The sequence below is a fragment of the Vicia villosa genome, unplaced genomic scaffold (genome assembly GCF_029867415.1).
Source record: "Vicia villosa cultivar HV-30 ecotype Madison, WI unplaced genomic scaffold, Vvil1.0 ctg.000864F_1_1, whole genome shotgun sequence".
NCBI lineage: Eukaryota > Viridiplantae > Streptophyta > Magnoliopsida > Fabales > Fabaceae > Vicia > Vicia villosa.
Genome location: NW_026705391.1, coordinates 320560 through 340119, shown reverse-complemented (window position 1 = coordinate 340119; position 19560 = coordinate 320560). Strand labels below are relative to the sequence as shown.

The following is a 19560-nucleotide window of genomic DNA, read 5'->3' as shown; positions in this document are numbered from 1 at the left end:
ATAACTTTAAATGAGCAGTGATGGGAGATTTTTGGAATTGAAGGATGTTGACTCGAATGATATTACTTATACCATGAATTATGATAAACTCCGCTTTTGTATCCGGAAATCTTGAGCAATTCAATACCTTAGCCAAAAAAACTTGCACATTGAGAACTCATGGTTATAAGTGGTGACTTGACATGAATAATTCACCATGATTAAATTTCCTAAATTCACTTGTATAAAAATGACAAGAAAATGCCTTTCGATCATGATGAACCCTTAATTAATATTTCATACTTAGATCCTTTGAATCCAAGATGGTTTAATGTATGTATGATATGTTAATGCGCTAATAGAATGCATAGAATGCAAAGCTAAAGCCAGTTAGAAATAATATTAGGTGGGCAAATTTTAGGGTGCAACAGCTGCCCCTATTTAATCGTCTTAAACCTGAATGTGAGATTGGCGCTAGCCTTTCGATCATTCGAGGTAGAAGAAGATTAAATACCAAGTGAACCTGAAAATTTGCCTTATGAGAGGTAGGATCCACTGAAGAAGGATTGTATCAACTCTGGGTCGAACAAATTAACTCTGGGTTGAAAATGAACCCAAATCAACTCTAGGTTGAAAAAGAAAAGTAGGTCAACTCTGGGTCGAAGAATAAAGGGGAAATATCAACTTTGGGTTGGACAGGAGGTAAACATCAATTCTAGGTTGAGAACGGAAAGTGAAATCAATATCGGTGGGACAAGATATGGGCATCAACTCTGGGTTGAGAAAGAAAGCAAGGAAATCAACTCTGGGTTGAACAAGGGATTGGATAATGATTATGGGTTGAAAGAGGAAAGATGAACAATTAGAAATACCCGTCAACTCTGGGTTGAATGGGAAATAAGAAGAGATACTCGTCAACTCTGGGTTGAATGGAAAGAGAAATAATCAATTCTGGGTTGAATAGAGGATGACCGTCAACTCTGGGTTGAGTGGGAAAGAAATAAGATAACCGTCAACTCTGGGTTGAGTGGGAAAAGACAAAAGATAACCGTCAACTCTGGGTTGAGTGGGAAAAAGGATAAAGGATAACCGTCAACTCTGGGTTGAATAAAAGGTAACCGTCAACTCTGGGTTGAGTGGGAAAAGGATAATCAATTCTGGATTGAATAGAGGATGACCGTCAACTCTGGGTTGAGTGGGAAAGAAATAAGATAACCGTCAACTCTGGGTTGAGTGGGAAAAGACAAAAGATAACCGTCAACTCTGGGTTGAGTGGGAAAAAGGATAAAGGATAACCGTCAACTCTGGGTTGAGTGGAAAGGAGGAATAAAAGATAACCGTCAACTCTGGGTTGAGTGGGGAGAAGGATAAAGGATAACCGTCAACTCTGGGTTGAGTGGGAAGGAAGAATAAAAGATAACCGTCAACTCTGGGTTGAGTGGGGAGAAGGATAAAGGATAACCGTCAACTCTGGGTTGAGTGGGAAAAAGGATAAAAGATAACCGTCAACTCTGGGTTGAGTGGGAAGGAAGAATAAAAGATAACCGTCAACTCTGGGTTGAGTGGGGAGAAGGATAAAGGATAACCGTCAACTCTGGGTTGAGTGGGAAGGAAGAATAAAAGATAACCGTCAACTCTGGGTTGAGTGGGAAGGAAGAATAAAAGATAACCGTCAACTCTGGGTTGAGTGGGGTGAAGGATAAAGGATAACCGTCAACTCTGGGTTGAGTGGGAACAGGAGACATTATGCAATATCCGTCAACTCTGGGTGAGAGGGAAAAGATAATTAACTCGGAGTTAAAAGATGAAGGGAAAATCAACTTTGGGTTGAACACAAAAATCATCAACTCTGGGTTGAAGGAAGATGAACATGATTGACTTTGGAAGATGACACCACAATGGTAACTTTGAGTGATCCAGTGGAATATCAATTGATTGCTTGTAGGGACCTCATCTGACGAGTATCTTGGCTTATGCTTCATATGCAAATGTTTGATTTATTTGATGCACTTTTGGAGATGCAATGCTATGGATTCTATATGCAGTGTATTGATTGATTGGGGTTTCTGCTTTGTATGGTATAGATTAGGTGGAGTTCTGAACTCTGCTTGATTCAAGATAGGGTGGATGCCCCTGCTTTATTGATGATTGGATTATTAAGGGATAAATGCCAATGAGGATGCAATGACATGTATGATGAATGTATGAATGAAATGATTGTTTCCAAGATATAGGTGGATGGAGGATGCCCTTGCGGAAAGGATCATAGCTTGAAGGATAGAACTTGTGGAGGCGAGGTGTTTGGCTTGACTCCTCGACACTTGTCTCGATATCTGACATTTGATTGAAGATGAAGAAATGACTTGTTGCTAGCTTGCCCCAGCTTGTAGGATCTCTTGAGGAAAAGAGTTGATATGCTTGAATCATGGAGATTTGAAATGGTCAGCCCCAGTGTAGATCATGGAATGAATGCCTCAAATTGAAAGGAATTGTTCCACCAGATGGATGCTTCAAGTATTTGCCTTGTGGGTGACCAACCTTTTCCTTTGTAAGATTTCTCAATGGAATTTCAATGTTGAACTTTCCTTGGTATCAAGTACTTACTTTCTGATTAGAGACAATTCTGTTTTGAAAAGGATAATGAGAATGCAATGCACATGTTAATCTCAAAGAAAAGTTTTATTTGTCAAAATGTTGTACTGATACTAACACAAGTGACACAGCAACATTAGGAGTCAGTTTTGACATGATTTTACAGTTTGTATGCTTTCGGAACGGACCCTGCTTCAATTAGGACTTTTGAGGGTTGTAACGTGGCCGGGTTCACGGTTTGAGAAACAAAGGATAAAGGCTCAAATTCTACTTAACCCACCCCTCTTCGTGATGTTCTCCAGTCCTACGTTCAGTTAGCTTGACACGAGTGTTCACCTTTCAGGAAGGGTTGTAATGAATGAGGATCCTTTATGGCTTTGATGGAGGTGGCAGCCACCCTTTGATGCTTTTGTTGATGGTCACAACAACTTGTCCCCTGGAGGATTTCTTTCTTGTGCTTTGCCTTTTGCTTTCCCTAACTTTTGCCTGGACAGAAAGTTTCTCTTGATATTGGTGTTCGTTGTCCAGCGGGATATGCCCTAATTTTTGCCTAAGTCATTTGCTTCAAAGCTTTGTTGTTGTTTTTTTTTGACTTAGCGGGCTATTGCTTTTTTCTTTTTTCTTTTGATCATGATTCATAACTTTCTTTTTTTTCTTTTTGTCTCGTTTGGGAACAGATTGTATGACTTTGATGATTGACTTGTTGAAAAAGTTGTGACTGCCTTTTTCTCAATGAATGAGAGACATCCATTGTGGATTGTGCTCTTCTTCTTTGTTGTGAGAGATAGAATATGATTGATCCTCTGATGGAATACCTGAAATTTGAACGCTCGGTCGCACTAACTGAAGACTACCCTGCCCCTGGTAAAGATTGAGGGTTTTGCATTTTTTGAAAAGAAACTACTACTCCATAGGCTCAAAGGGGTTTACGAAGGTTTCACTCCCTTATAACTCCGGTGTTTAGGAATTGAAACAATGCCTGTACATCCTCAGCAGGATCTTGTTCCAAAAGCATACAATTAGTGATTCATGTGTTTTTGATTTTTCATCATTCTCCTTTTTTAGTTGCTTAAGACAAATGAGTGAAGTATCAATGAACATAATGACAAAGATGAAATGATTTGAGAAAAACATGTATGTTACATTATTTTTATTTATTCAAACAGAATGAGTTTCTTACAATGAGAAGTACTTGATAACAACAAAAGTAATACAATTGAAAGTACTTTGAAGTAATCTAGACAATGGCAAGATTGGCCTTATTCGGATGCATATGAAATGTTCTCTGACAAACACAAAGTCTTTAGGCTCCAATGGTGGAAGGTACCCTCATGAGGAGGCATGATTCTCTGATAGTAGCTTGATCTTGTTTATAATCCCCCATGATTCTTCGTCTATGAGCTTTTGTCAGATATCGGTGTGGAGGAATCGTCTTGACTGATCTGATGGAGAGGAAGAGTGGTAAAAGTCTTGGTAACCATGGATGCATATGCATGAATGCAAAGATGTTAATGGAGATGCAAATGTGTCATAAATCAGGATCAAGGATCAAGGCCTCTTGGATAACAGCTTCTCATGGTCAATAAGATATGGTCGACCCTCCAGATTCAGAGGTTCGACGTTGCTTTCTGGATAAATAGCTTGTGCATAAGTCAAAGATGGTCGAATCCTCCAGATTCAGAGGTTCGACGTTGATTCTGATATATAACTGATGTAGAACTTCTGTATAAGTCAAATGTGGTCGAATCCTCTAGATTCAGAGGTTCGACGTTGATTCTGATAGATAACTAATGTAGAACTTCTGTATAAGTCAAATGTCCCAGGATCAAAGGTTCGACGCCTTTTTAAATACCATGAGAACCAATAGTCACCAACAGAACATGTACCTGTATCTGTAAAGGATATGATTCCCTCCCCACTCACTGGTGTAGTCTAGGTCAGGGTAGGTCAATATGGCAACCAGCGTTATCAGTTCTCCTGAGATACCACCATTGTTGCATCTACATGCCAACGATGATACCCCATTTGAACCTCGACTGGGCGTGGGTCTCATGATCGCACTAGACAAGACCTAACATCTCATCGGCGTCATGACTATCCACTCTATCCTAGGTATCCTATGTGTCAACTCTGGCCTGGGTATTGGGCCTTTTACCTCATAGAAACAACCCACCCAACCTACAAACAGAGAAAATATGTGGCCCCCACGGGGACCCATAATATAGTCCAGAATGCGAGAAAATAAACATGATATGCGAGCAATAAATAGTCATGATATGCAAGGCATAAAGAAATAAAGCAATAAAGCAGTAAAGCAATAAAGCAATAAATCAATAAATGAACACCCAAAGAAAAGAAAGCAAACACAAGCTAGGATTGACTAAGCTAGTTCCCCAGCAGAGTCGCCAGCTGTCGCACGCTCGCGAAAATAAACAGAGTCGCCACCAATATATTTATCCCAAAGAGGGAAAGGAATATCAGAAAACCTGGAATAAAGAAAGGATAAGAAAGAGGTCTTTCGACCAGAGATCAAGGTACGGGAGTCGGTTACGCGAGGGGAAGGTACTAGCAATTTCGTTTCTGGCCCGAAAAGTATTATTTGATCCATTATTATTGTTATCAGAATTTAATAAAACAAATTAATTAAAATAAAAAGAAAAAGGAAAGATTGGGGATTAGGGTTTCGTAATTGCGACCTTTCGGATTCTTTGAATGAGATCTCCTTCTCCTCCTTCAGCGGCGACGGCGGTCTATCTCCGACGAAGGCTATTTGCTCGCCGACGTGAACCAAACCGGAGCGGCCTCACTTCTCATTTCTAAACTCAAGTCTCCGATTAGCTTTCACCCTCATATCTTCTCCGTCCGCGACAAATTTCTTCCTTCTCGACCTCTCCGCTTCTCGCGTCTTCGCGTTCTTCTTCTTCTCTTCGTTCACGATTCGCGATGATGATGAGGAATGTTGTTGCGCTTCAGGTTAAAGCTCTGTCGTGAAGCTAAATCGAAGATGAACTGGCTATGAAGATACGATTCTGATGCGTGTTGCTGTTGTGAATCGATGCTTGTTATGGTTGAAAACGGATCAGAAACACGAAAATGACGCGTGCCTATGCAGAAGCTTATTGAAGATGATGGAGATACGAAGAATCTTGCAGGGAGAATTGATAGTTTCCAGGTGAGTTGTCTTGTGCAATTTTCTTCCGAAACGGTTATGGATTTTTTGTCAACTCTGATATGTGTCTTCAATCTGAATGAAGGGAGAGTCCCTTTGAGTGCGCTGATTGTAACTGGTGATATGACGATGAAGCTGAATGATTGAATGGAAAGTGAAGAAGAAGGAGAGAACGAAAATTGAAGTGTGATTGTGGAGATTGCGATTTGCAGAGATTGAAGGAGGTGGAGAGGAATTGAAGGATGGAGAAGGTTTAGAGAGAGAGACTGTGAGCAATGGATGGAGGATGGTGTGAAGATGATGAATTGAAGGAGAAGAACCAGGAAGAATGAATGGGGGCCTCCAGAATGATGAAGATGGAAGAGTTTTATAGAAGATTCAAAGGTATTTTCCCAATTCTGATTCTGTTAGGTTCTGTTAGCCAATTCTGTTAGCATTCGGTTAGGGATCTTGTAACTGATAGTTTAGAGACAGTTAGGGAGTTATTTGGATAGGTAAAAATTCTGTTATAGCTGTTAGTAAGCTAGGTGTAACAAAATTCTGTTAGGACAGTTGGAGGTTATGGAATTGGTTATGTGGAAATGTTGTTAGAAATAATTAGGGAACTGTGTTTATATTTGTTGGCAGCATAGAAAGGTTTTGAATTTTATCTTGCTGAATTTGAACCTACTGTGTGATCCTCTTTTTTTGCATCGCATTCGACCATACAGACATGACATTAAAATATCCGAATATGATGGTATGTTGCAAGCTGTTAGGATTAGACTTGCATACTTCTGATATGAAGAATGCTTGAATATGTGAAGCGAATTTTCTTGAATGTGAGGTACTGTCCAGAACATGAGATTCTTCATTGAACTTGTGAAGTTATGCATTGATTGTTGGCTGCTGTTTGAACTGTTTTCTTTTTGATAAATTACCTCGAACTGCCATTGTTATGCAGGCTTGAACAGGTCATGGAAGCGTGGGGTCTTAAAGCAACAAAGAGGCAGCAGAGGAATCCTGGAGGATTGAAGTGACAGTATGGAAAATCTTGGACAGTTTAATGGGAGTTTGGGATTATGTACACTCACAGAATATTTCTAGAAATAGACTTAGGAAATTTGTTTAAGTCTTGATAATGATATTTGTAACGAACTTGGATTCTTGACCATGTAATAGTGAATGGAGCTTGGATATAATGTCCCTTTCTCGAAATGATTTTGACGAGTTTTGAATTGTATTTTGACGGAACTTCAAATAAGTGTATAATTAGACATTCGAGAATGGGCACTTGATCTTTGGTGTTGATGAACATTTGAAACCGTGTTAACTCTCTATAACTTTAAATGAGCAGTGATGGGAGATTTTTGGAATTGAAGGATGTTGACTCGAATGATATTACTTATACCATGAATTATGATAAACTCCGCTTTTGTATCCGGAAATCTTGAGCAATTCAATACCTTAGCCAAAAAAACTTGCACATTGAGAACTCATGGTTATAAGTGGTGACTTGACATGAATAATTCACCATGATTAAATTTCCTAAATTCACTTGTATAAAAATGACAAGAAAATGCCTTTCGATCATGATGAACCCTTAATTAATATTTCATACTTAGATCCTTTGAATCCAAGATGGTTTAATGTATGTATGATATGTTAATGCGCTAATAGAATGCATAGAATGCAAAGCTAAAGCCAGTTAGAAATAATATTAGGTGGGCAAATTTTAGGGTGCAACAGCTTCTTTTCAGAATTGGGCCAGACATTGCTGTTTAAACCCCACTATTCCAGATTGTACCCCACGCCCTGGACTCATCTTCTCATTGGGCTTGATTGTTGGGCTTCACCAATCCTTCCAGACTACACCCCAGGTTCTTTAACTCTTTTATTTTTATTTTTATTTTTGTATTTCTTTTTGAGTTTGTTTTTTTTTAACTAAAATGCAATTAAAATTAATTCACTAATAGACCACTAATTTAGAAATTAGGATTAACATAATTAACTTTAATTTTATTTTAATCAATTTAATTAGTTAGGTTAGTTATTTTAGTTAAATAACTTAATTGGTTAACCTATAATTAGGATTAATTAGCTTTTTTATTATTTGAATAGTTAACAACTAGTAAACTTAAGATAAATAAGTAGAATTAGGATTAATAATTGAATTAACTTAGGTTTTCAATCAATCTCCTTTAACCCTGATTTTTCCAACTTTGATTTTCTCGCTACTCTCTTCTCATCTCAAAATCCATTGAATGTCGCATGTATGAATATTTGCTATTTAATTTCCGTCATTATTTAAATTATGCTTTTATTTAATTATGCTATTTATTTAATAATTTAATTTTCGTCTTTTCAATTCTATAAGGTGTATAGGTCGCTCATTCAATTTTGATGTAATAGTAATTAGGACTTTTTACTTTCTGCATTTTACTTTCCGCACCCATAAACTGTTTTAAATTTTTGTGTACTATTAACTGTGTGGTTAGTAAAATAGGGAGTGATAACTAATAATTGAACGTAGCTCATAAACTGCAAAGATGAATATTTGAACTGAACTCACGTGATTGGTGCACACACACACCTTTAGGGTGACTCCTTCTGCTGCCTTTCGATCAAATAGTCGAGTCCCTTCGAGCGTAAGGACTCCTTAGCCTGTTGCCTTCGATAAAATCATCATAGTCCCTCGAAATAAAAGATCATAGTCCCTTCGAGTTGCCTCCGAATAAAATGATCTCGTCCCTCGATGTTGCCTCGATAAATGATGATAGTCCCTTCGAATGCTAAGGTATCCTTACTGTTGCCTAAAATGACTATTATATCCTTCCCTTAGACTACCTGCCCTCTGTATGGTATGGACAGTCTTGTGGAGAACGATGACTCCGATGACCCTTAAACATCCAATTGAAAGACTTCCTGCCCTCTCATGGTATGGATAGACCCTTTCGCCTGAAAGACTTAAAGAACATGAAAGACAATCCTAGGGTAGGTGTTCTTAAATGCTTGCTCACATTCAATTCAAAATCCAAAATGCTTTTCACACCTCCTTTTCAAAATGATTTCCAAAAGGCTACGCTTATTTACAAGTTAAAGTCCTTATTCAAATCTTTTCTAAACACACTACATTTCTTTTCAAATAACTCAAACAAACAAGTGAGCTAAGCAATTAAGAGTCCATGGATAACCATAGATACAAAGGGTGCTTATACCTTCCCTTAGTATAACCTACCCCCCGAACTCAAAATCTTTCAAAGGTCTTCCCTGTTCTTTTTCCCTTTCCAATTGGATAAAATAAAAGTCGGTGGCGACTATTGCTATCCGCAACATTTCTAAAAGTCAGTTCTCCCGCCGTATTACACGTCCACAACAGAATCCGCAGGAAACTCGAGGAAGATGATGAATAGTGCTAGTTGAATATTTGACTTCCGTCGTGGCGTGTGCAAGGGATCCCATTCGCTGGTCAACGAGGGATGATTCTCTCTCTTGCCTTGATTCGTTCTTCCCTCCAACAATGGGGCCCAGTTGACTCACGTTTGACTTCCCTCCACTAATTATGTTTTTCTTATTTATTTAGTGTGATCCATTATTTAATCAGCAAATGCAGATGGCTTGGTTGGTAAAGCGTTCCATATAATAAGCGCGAGGGTCTGGGTTCGAACCCTCCCTTCAACGCTTTATTTTTTATAACTTGTGTGTTATAGTTTACTCATAGATCCAACGCAGCGCTCTCACGTGCACCTACGATACACCCCCAGTTTCTTCCCTTGGATCTCCTGTACGCTCGGATCTGAAGGTCGGGAAGCGCAGCTCTACCATGGACCATCAGGAGGAGCATCACACAGAATTCCAGGCGCTGGTATTTTAATTTTTTTCTTTTTTTCTTTTCTTTTCCTTTCTTCTTTAACAATTGTTTTTATTTGGTTTCTTTTACATTTTTTTTTAATTTTCAAACAATCTAATTAGTTAGTTTAATTAAGCTTATTTAGGTTAATTAAGTTTTAATAAATAATAAGGATAAGCAATTAATTTAATCAAGTTTAATTAGTTAGATAATTGATTTAAATTAGGATTTATTTTTTTAAATAATTAGACAATAATTTATAAATTAGCTAATTTAGGATTAATTGTTTATTAATTAGTAATTAGGTCAAAAGTAGTTTTTCAAAACTTAATTTTTATTTTCAACCCTGATTTTTCCAACACGATTCTCTTCTCACCTCATACTCAATGATTGGCGCGTGTTTTTTTATTTGATTCAATTATTGCTATTTAATTTCCGTCATTATTTAAATTGTGTCTTATTTAATTATGTTATTTATTTAATTATTTAATTTAATTTCTGTCATTTAAATTCTAGAAGGTGTATAGGTCGCTCATTTAATTTTTATGTAATAGTAATTAGGACTTTATACTTTTCGCATTTTACTTTCCGCACCCATAAAGTGTTTTAACTTTCTGTATACTATTAACTGCATGGTTAGTAAATAGGGAGTGCAAGATAATTAATTGAACGTAGCTCACTAATTTACTGGATAATGTAATTGAACTTAACCACCTGATTGTGCCACACACACAACTTTAGGGTAACCTCTTTTGTTGCCTGTGGCCTTTCAATATTAAAATAGTCAAGTCCCTCGAATTTGAGGATACCTAAAGCAAATGTTACTCTCACTTCATCATCATAAGATCACAGTCCCTTCGAAGTCGCCTACGATAAAAAGTGATCTTGTCCCTCGATGTTGCCTCGTTAAATGATTATTTGTCCCAATTGCTAAGGTATCCTCGCTGGTTGCCTAAAGAATAATGACTATTCTATCCTTCGCTAAAGACTACCTGCCTCTATATGGTAGGGACAGTTTTATGGCAAACGATAATCTTCGATGACCCTTCAATATCCAATGAAAGGACTTCCTACCCTCTTATGGTATGGATAGCCCTTTCACCCTTAAAAGCTAAAAGAACATTTTTTCTAACTTAGGGTAGGTGCTCCTGATTGCTTACTCTTTTTAAATTCAAAACTTTTTTTCCCACTCATTTTCAAATACTTTCAAAAACAAGGCTACGCTTATTTACAAGCTAAAGTCCTTAACAAAGTTTTTTACTATTCACACACGACACTTCAAACTTTTTGAAAACAAAGTGAGCTAAGCAATTAAGAGTTCATGGATAACCATGTATACAAAGGGTGCTTACACCTTCCCTTTGTATAACCTGTCCCCGAACTCAAAATCTTTTTAAAAGGTCTTTTTCTGTTCTTTTAGCCTTTCTAAATTGGATAAAATAAAAGTCGGTGGCGACTCTTGCTATCCACAACATTTAAAAAAGTCAATTCTCCCACTGTATTACAGTTCCTATTTCACGTTCTTCAGTTCTCTCCTTCAATTCTCTCCTTCAGCTTCTCTTCTTTTCACGTTCTAACTTTTTTTTTCTTATTTTCCCTTTGTTTTATGAAACATAAGATAAATTAGTAATGGGCTCAGTCACTTAGCACCCTCACATTACTAACACCACCATTTGACTCAATGACTAACATTTTATAATTTCCCAATAATTCCAATAAAATACTAATTCCAAATAATTAATTTAAAACTTAATTAAATTAATAAATAAGAATTTTCGGGGTGTTACACACTACACTCTATTTGTGAAAATATCAGACTCGTAACAACAAAATGAGATATATAAACTCTCTAAAGCGATGCAACTTTTGAGGATGCAGTGAGAACAAAATAAGATATCTAAATACTCTAACTGACGCAGCCTCTAAGTATGCGGTTCATATTGATAATATTTTATAAAATAACAAATCATTTGAAATTTGTCTTTTAAGTTCAAAGAAATTCAACAAGGATACACCAAAACAACCATATACTTACTTTTAACATTAAACAACATGTTAATATACAATTCGTGAAATACATATTAAAAAATAATCAAAGTAACATCAAACCAAAGGAGTTTAGATAAAAGGTAAAAATTATGTGAGAAAAAGCACGAACAATGCATATTTTTTATCTTATAATTCATGGAGAACAGGTTTCTAAAATAGCTTTTATAAAATATTAATTTAAAATAAAATCAAAATCACTTATGTTTATAACGAAAGGCTCGTAGCATCCAATAAAAATCAATTATCATACAAAATATTCATTACATAAGACAAAAAAGCATAAAATTAAAATAAAATAAATGATTTTTCTTACTTCATGACCATTATTATTATAAACTATAAATTTGACCATTAATCAATTATTTCATACCAACAAAATCACTTCAATTAACGTCTGAATTTGCAATTTCAAAAATAATAATAATAGATTTTTTCTTGTTTGAATTATAAAATATGAATTTAATTTGGATAGTAGAATTCGAAAGAGTATTACTTAAGCACGGAAAATTAAGGAGAGAAAAAGAATTATGAAAAGTGACAAAAGAAACTCAAACAAGTTAATTTGAATTAGTTCCATTTACAACAACTTAAAAGTATTATGCAGTCGAGAAGAGAAAACTAAGTGAAAGATTGTAATTATAGTGGACTTGCATACATTGCTCTTTGAATTAAATTAAATGAGCTACCCAATAAAACACTTCAAAATGTAAGAATTTGCATACTCTCTTAAATGACCTTCCTAATAAAACATTTCAAAATGTATGAATTTTTAATTTTAATATGATTTTTCTTAATTATATCTTTTAGTTAATATTATTTATAGCATTTTTAATTTAAACTTGATAGAAGATAATTGTATATTCCCACCCAGCCTACTAAAACTAAGCAATGGAGCATCCATCAGATTTTGTTATGTTAAAACTTCAATAATGATCACCAATAGAGACATTAAACACAACTATGACAGACACACAGATCTCTGCAATGTTTTTTCTCTTTTGTGCGACACATCTCAGATAAATTTCCAAGACATTTTCTTGCTTAGTAAAACTCAACACCATAGCCACAATTCAATAACATTAGTCATATCCTACAAAGCACTGATTTTACATGTGTATAAAAAAATGTCATTTACATTAAATGAAAGCACCTATAATCCTAATGAAGATTGAATTCTCACTTAACTATGTACAGGTTGTACTAAAAGCCTAGGGGAGAAAAGAGAACAGAACTTATCACTGCATGTATGGGGACAAAATTTTACCTCATAATTTAGAGAAATTATCCAGCACTGAACTTGTGTGAAATCCTTTACAAAGGAAGTAATATTCTAAAAATGATTTGTAATTCATTCCTATTCCTTTTGGAAGAAAGAGAGCACAAGATCTGTGTGTACAGAGAAGAGTTGTGTATCCACGAAAAGCTGTTTAGACAGAGCAACAAAGGAGAAACAATCAGCATTAACAACGATGAGGATAATACACATGATACCAAATATAGGTTTTGAAATTAGGTTAAACTCTTTGGAAATCACTTAAAACCAGAAAGTATATAAGAATAAAATTTGTTTGCATAATTAACAAAGGGTTGATTTAAGGTTCGCAAATCATACCTTCATGAAAGACTGCTCGCGATAAGGGAATGAGTCGATGAAACTTTCCCTCAAAAGCAAGGATACCTGAATAACAAGCCACACCATACTTCAATATACTTTCTAAAATATTTTATTTCCAGTACATGTAAATGTTATAAATGATGATGTTCTTATACCTTACCATTACAATTTACAACCCATAAATTTACTTAAACTTGTTTAATTATTAATTTAATTGTATGTATTTTTTCTTATTGAAATTAATATGATCTTATATCTCCCACCATACTTCAAATTATCTGCCCAGTTTTTGTCATATTGTGGATCTTGAAAGTGACGTCCATAGAGAACTATATTGAATTTGGGTTTTAGAACTAATTTCCCTCTCAAGAGTAGAGACAATAATTTAAGTGGAAAATTATAATATTGGTCAATACTCCCTTCGTTTCTTTTTAAGTGTCGTTTTAGAATAATTTTTTTGTTTCTTTTTAAGTGTCATTTTATAGTTTAATGTTATAATTTGTCAATTATACCCCTACTTTCTTAATAACTACACTTCACATTTTCCATAAAATTAATGAGAGTATGATTGAGTTTATTTGGAAAGAGAAAATAAATGAGGGTATAATAGAAAAAATAACTCCAACATTCCACTATCTTAGTTGAAGAGTTTTATGCTAAAACGACACTTAAAAAGAAACAGAGGGAGTAATATTTAACATGGTGACAAAAATACAGACCTTATCATCATTCGATTGTACATTGGTTATTGTATGTGAACGGATGTTATAGCAAAGGGAATCCAAATAAGATCTTAACACGGATAAGAATCCCTTGGCAGCTTCTACCTGTTGGACAAAAAAACAAAAAATATGAGAATATAAACAATATGTTGAGAAGATCGTTAACAAACTTTATAATAAACTAGATGAAATTTTAAAATAAAGTTGAACTTATTAATCAAACAGATAACTAGCCTTTCAAAATGGTTGTTATTCAAGATACCAAACAGGAGAGTGACGGCAATAATGAGGAAATAAGAGAATATGGTATAATGAAGAGATGAATCATGAGAGCACACCTGCATTTCCGTGCATTCATACACTGGCCTTCTCCTACCCAAGTAACTTTCTCCTACAAGAGTTGCATGATAAGGACGTAAAGAAGACATTAGCTCTTTCTGTCTTGGCAGTTGAGGTAGTGACGGTGACTTCACCTATTTAAAAACAAAAGTATAAGAAACCATGTGTATCTCTCTGTAATTTAGAAAGTAAAGAGGTATAAAAACGGAGTTCAAATATAGCAATATTGAAAACAATTAAATTCAAGAGCAAAGCCCCAATTTTTTATAGGGAAAAACTAGAGTATGCACTCACAATTCCAAAAAAAATACTTTTTTTATTAGTTTGGCTTTTGTTTGCCAAAAGAATCAGAGGTGTATTCAGATTAACAATTTCATTTGAAATGTTTCTAATGTAGAGTTCAATAAATAAATACTATATAGTTGGGGAAGAGGAATCACTTGATTTTATTGGCATTGGAAAAATGCAGAAAAATTACAAACCTGGTTTCTGTTGGCATCAACCAGAATAACATTGGTTAACTTTGACTGAACTTCATTTGTCTTGTGCCTAACACCAACCTATGAAATTAATTTTTTAACAAAGACAGATGTCATAAATGATACTATCAATGGAAAAGGGCAAATTAACAACAGTTGAACCAAATTTTCAACAACAATAACAGACCTAATTTTAAGCTCCAATTTATGAAATATAATAATAAATGGATTTTACAAGCTACAAAGCAATATATTTGATATCATTATCTAAGTAGCAATTACCTGTGTACAAAGAGCATGCATTCAGCAACTCAACATGGATTAAAGTAGAAATAAATAATAAATAATAGTTTCATGAGTTAAAGCAGATATCGTTCTTTAAGAATGAACAGAATACTCACTATGTAAGGGACAGGAGCGTCCAGAAAATCAAGCATGTCATTTGGTAAAACCTGGAAAGTATGTTCTCATCAAATACTATGAAGTGGAGAAGAGATGTTTAAAATATGAAAATTAATATTTACTTTAAATGTAAAGGGAGAGAAATCATACCGGCATTAGCAGGCTTTGCCATTGATAGGGTCGGATTAATGGAATAACTGATAGAATCTACGCAGATAGGATTCCCTGATCATGAAGAAAAAAAGTTCCATCAAGAACTTCAATGAAAATATCAACAATTCAAATGGGATAAGTTAAGATTGGGTTTCAAAAGTAGTATGATCTCCACAATTCATTGTGAGAGTGGCTAACTAAAGGTTAAACACTTTCCAAGATCTTAAAATAATTAACATGACTAGTACACTAAAAATTCAAGTACTATTGTCCCTAACAGTGGCATTTTAATAAGCTAATAATAATGAATCTGAAGAACTAAACCATAAACATGTGTATAAAAAGTGGCACTGACACATTTGCATCAGTATGCAAGTTGAAGAGTTAGGTCCATCATCCAACACAAGATCATTACTAACATAATTTGAGGAACACGTACCAAATTAGAACAGACAACTACAATCTGCTTCTCCAATAGAGCTCCAGCAAAGAATGTTAACACCTGCAAACCAACATCATCTAGCTGTAAGACTAGTAGACAATTATTATGAAACAGTTATGCTCAGATCGCTACATTTCAGCTCTAGTGGCCAACTACTTCAACATACAGCCTTAAACGTGATTAAATCAATAACTAATATCACCTCTTTTAAATCATGAAACAATTGTTATATACATTTTAATCTGATAGGAAGTAATATATTTTCCGGCGTGGGACTCTTAATATACACACTCACACTCAGCACTATTGGCCCTCATGCGTGAATATAAATGGTGGGTGGTCCAATAGCAGAAACTTGATCGCAGGTGTCCCAACAGATCTTTGAACAAGTCTTTGATACCATCTTAGAATTGTGGTTGGGTCTAACTCTACTTACAAAACCAGCTTATGAGGTGAGAATTGTCTCCACTTATACCATATATTCGGGCCATATATTTTCCGATGTACGACTCTTAATAGTATGTTTTGTTTCTCTCTTATAGTTGTTTGGGTTATGGCGTTTGTTTGTGTTCTTCGAGATTCCAACAATGTTAGGTAGATTGTTTTGATCACAGTTTTTTGGCTCGTAATAGACCCTACTTTTCCTCTCCACTTGGCATGACGGCACGTGATACCTCATCTTAGGTTGCTACTGCTTTTACCCAGCTCGCCACTGTCTCCTTTACTTGCATCTGCTCTCATTTGATGATTGTGGCTCAGAAACAGCTCAACCCTCCTTTGTTGTGCAGCACTGTTAGCTTTTATGGATCTTCCAGTGAAGGTGTAACATAGGCCCTCTTTACTTCTGCTATAGCTCATGCCTGTGCATTTCTGTGTACTTGAGTTTCTATGCTGTTGTTGTGTTAGCGCTTTTATTTTTTAATAAAGTCAGCGTTGTTTGTGTATTTCGGGGCATGGAAATTGGCCTGGCCAAGCTTTGCTTAAACGAGTCATGCCTACTAAAAAAAGCGAAGGTGTAGGCTTGGTCTATTACCTGACATAGATTTTATTTTAAGCCAGAGCTTGGCCATTTTTAAGCATGACTTGACCTACACAAATCTGTTTAAAAGCCTATTTTGTGTTGAGACTTCAAAAAATCATCCGACCTGCTTCTTAAAAGGTTAACAGAAAAATCTATAATAGAAAAATATCCGACCTGCATTACATTTAATAATTTTCCCAAGAAATATTTCATATCATTATTATATATAGGCCTAGTAGGTCTGGGCCGGTTTGGATAAACAGCTTTCAAATTAAGCGCTTATGAATAAGCTTGCATAAACTATTTTTATAACAAAAGACTGAATGAATTTAAAAAAGTTTAAGAAAAGTTTCATAATCTGTTTTGATAAGGACTACCAAAGAGTGTCATAAAACATATGTCAGTAGATTAGCGTTAATAAGCCAGTCCAAACAGACCCTAAGTCTGGCTTGTTTAAATAAATAGGTTTTTTAAAGAGTTTGAACATGACTTTTTTATTAAACGGGCCAGGCCAAGCCGAAACTTGAGTAGACCAGGCCATAAGCCCCTTTCAGGCGACCTGACCCATTTCCACCCCTACACGTCGTAGGTCCCACTTTTGGTAGTTTTTTAACCGCTGTTTAATTGTTTTTTAGGCTGTTTGGACTCCTTTGGCTCTCAGTTGTTCATAGGCATCGTCTTTGCCTCTACTCATTCACACACCCTTGTTGTGCATTAAATTTTGAGTGTTTCTTGTCAAGGTTCCCTATATTATTTTTTGCCTCAATCTCTGTTACATTGTGATTCGGTTTGCTTGTTGTTCATGAAAGTTGTGGTTTTGAGAATGATTGTGTATTTGTATTTGCTTATTTTTGCATTTCAAAAGCCATATTTACAACAAACATAGTTTAAGGAAGTGTGTTAGAATATATGAAATATCTTATATTGATATTAAGATATTGTTATTTAGTTTATCACATATGATTGGTTTTCCTATTACTTATTTCTCTCCTTTCTTTATGTTAAACCAACAAGTTCAACCGGTGTTACCATGAATAAGGATTTTCATAAAGGGTAAAGGAAAATGGATTTCATAAAAACATTGGCAGAAACAGAACTCACATGTTCAACTGTCAAGGTACCACATAAGCACGCTACAACCCATATAGATAATGCAGTTGCCTCCTCTGCAACCAGAAGACAATTTTGTGCCTGAAAAGAACAGACCAAAAACGAAGTACTTGTTTACCATGACCATCAAACATGACAACCCAAAAGAAGAAAAGTAAAATAGAAGTAATTTAGCCCAATCAAAATTTTATTCCAGCATACCTCGGCTAATCCCAGACCCGTACTATAGGATTTCAAACCAATAAGTGAACCAGACAAATAAAGAGCGTTCTCATCTGGCCTGTGATAGTCCAAGGAATGAAGGTGCTCCAAAGGATGAAAGATAAGTGTCGATCCCCTTGTAGGACAACTAAAATGATAATACAAACTTATAATTTGTAAGAGTCCACAATTATTAGCCTGTGAATGGGTAAAATAATATCAGCAATAATAACACCGTTAATGTAATATTAGTACAAAACAACAGACAATAATAGCAAAATTAGGTATATTAACAACTAAAAACCTTGGCCCATTCAAGAATTTCATGTAGGTCATGTAAATCTTCTTATTCCGAGACTGAAGCATCTGTTGTCTCACTATCATCAGAATTACTCCTAAAATTTCTATCTTCACAAGGTGAACCTTGAAAACTGCATAAATCAGAGCATGTGTTTGAAATGCATTATAAGAAATGGATGATAATAAATAACTCCCAACATTTCTATGTTTACATGGTGATATTTGGAAGCTGCATAAAGCAAAGACTATGGGCCTGTTTGAATTAGCTTATCTAACTTACATAAATTTGGTGAGACTGATAGGGAGAATTTATGAAAACAGCTTATTATATTTTTCATAAGCTAAAAGCTTATTTTCATAAGTTTTCCAAGTTATATTATGAAAACATCTTATAACATATACAAAAACAATTTATTATTTCATCATTTGCTATATGATGGAATTTCCTCCTTCATTGTGGTCCGCCCTTAATCGCCTTAAATGCAGCATTTGGCTTGTCCTCATTGCAGCATTTGAATAAGAATTAGTTTAAATGTAATAATTTAGTGTAATTACCGATATAGCCCTGTAACCTCTATATATACGAGAAATAATAATGAGAAAGGTATCAAGCCAAGCATTATTGACATGGTATCAGTAGGTTTTCGACCGAACCTGTGAGTTTTTGGTTAATCTTGGCTTTATTCAGTGACACCCCACTGGGTCGCTCTTGAAATCATCTCGATACATCTCGTTTCTCGGTAATTGAAATCATCTCGATTTTCGGTAATCTCTTCAAAGATTGCGATTCTAATCTCTGGTGCTTACAATCGTGTTTCTGGTTGTGCTCATAAGTTACAATTTTGTTATTCCTCCTTGTTTGCAAATCGTGTTTGCTTTGATCGTGTTCTCGTATCGGTGTCGACAAGTATTCTGAATTAGGGTTTTGATTTGGTGTCAGCGAGTATCTTGAATTGGGGTGTTGATTTGGTGTCGGCAAGTATTTTCTACAGTGTAACGTTGGTGTTTCTTGTTTCACGTTAACAAAATTGTTACGTGCAGTTTCATAGTTATTAAAAAAAATAAAAATAAAATCATTTTGTTATTAACTGATGCAGCTTGTGGCTTTTAATTGCTCACATGGCTTAGTCTTTGAATTTGTTCTTAAGCTATATCTGA

The 19560-nt window shown here is 35.3% G+C and overlaps 1 protein-coding gene across 1 annotated transcript; it reads right to left on the bottom strand.

Moving 5' to 3' along the window:
- Window positions 1–12669: 12669 nt before the first annotated feature.
- LOC131631818 (uncharacterized) lies at window positions 12670–15848 on the bottom strand. The gene is made up of 8 exons (XM_058902592.1): window positions 15768–15848; window positions 15326–15400; window positions 15175–15225; window positions 14777–14854; window positions 14294–14428; window positions 13953–14060; window positions 13231–13296; window positions 12670–13041 (listed from the first exon to the last, which is right to left on the bottom strand). Exons 2-8 carry the CDS (start codon window positions 15329–15331, stop codon window positions 12973–12975), a joined length of 513 nt encoding a protein of 170 aa, XP_058758575.1. The 5' UTR covers window positions 15332–15400; window positions 15768–15848; the 3' UTR covers window positions 12670–12972.
- Between the last annotated feature and the right edge of the window lie 3712 nt (window positions 15849–19560).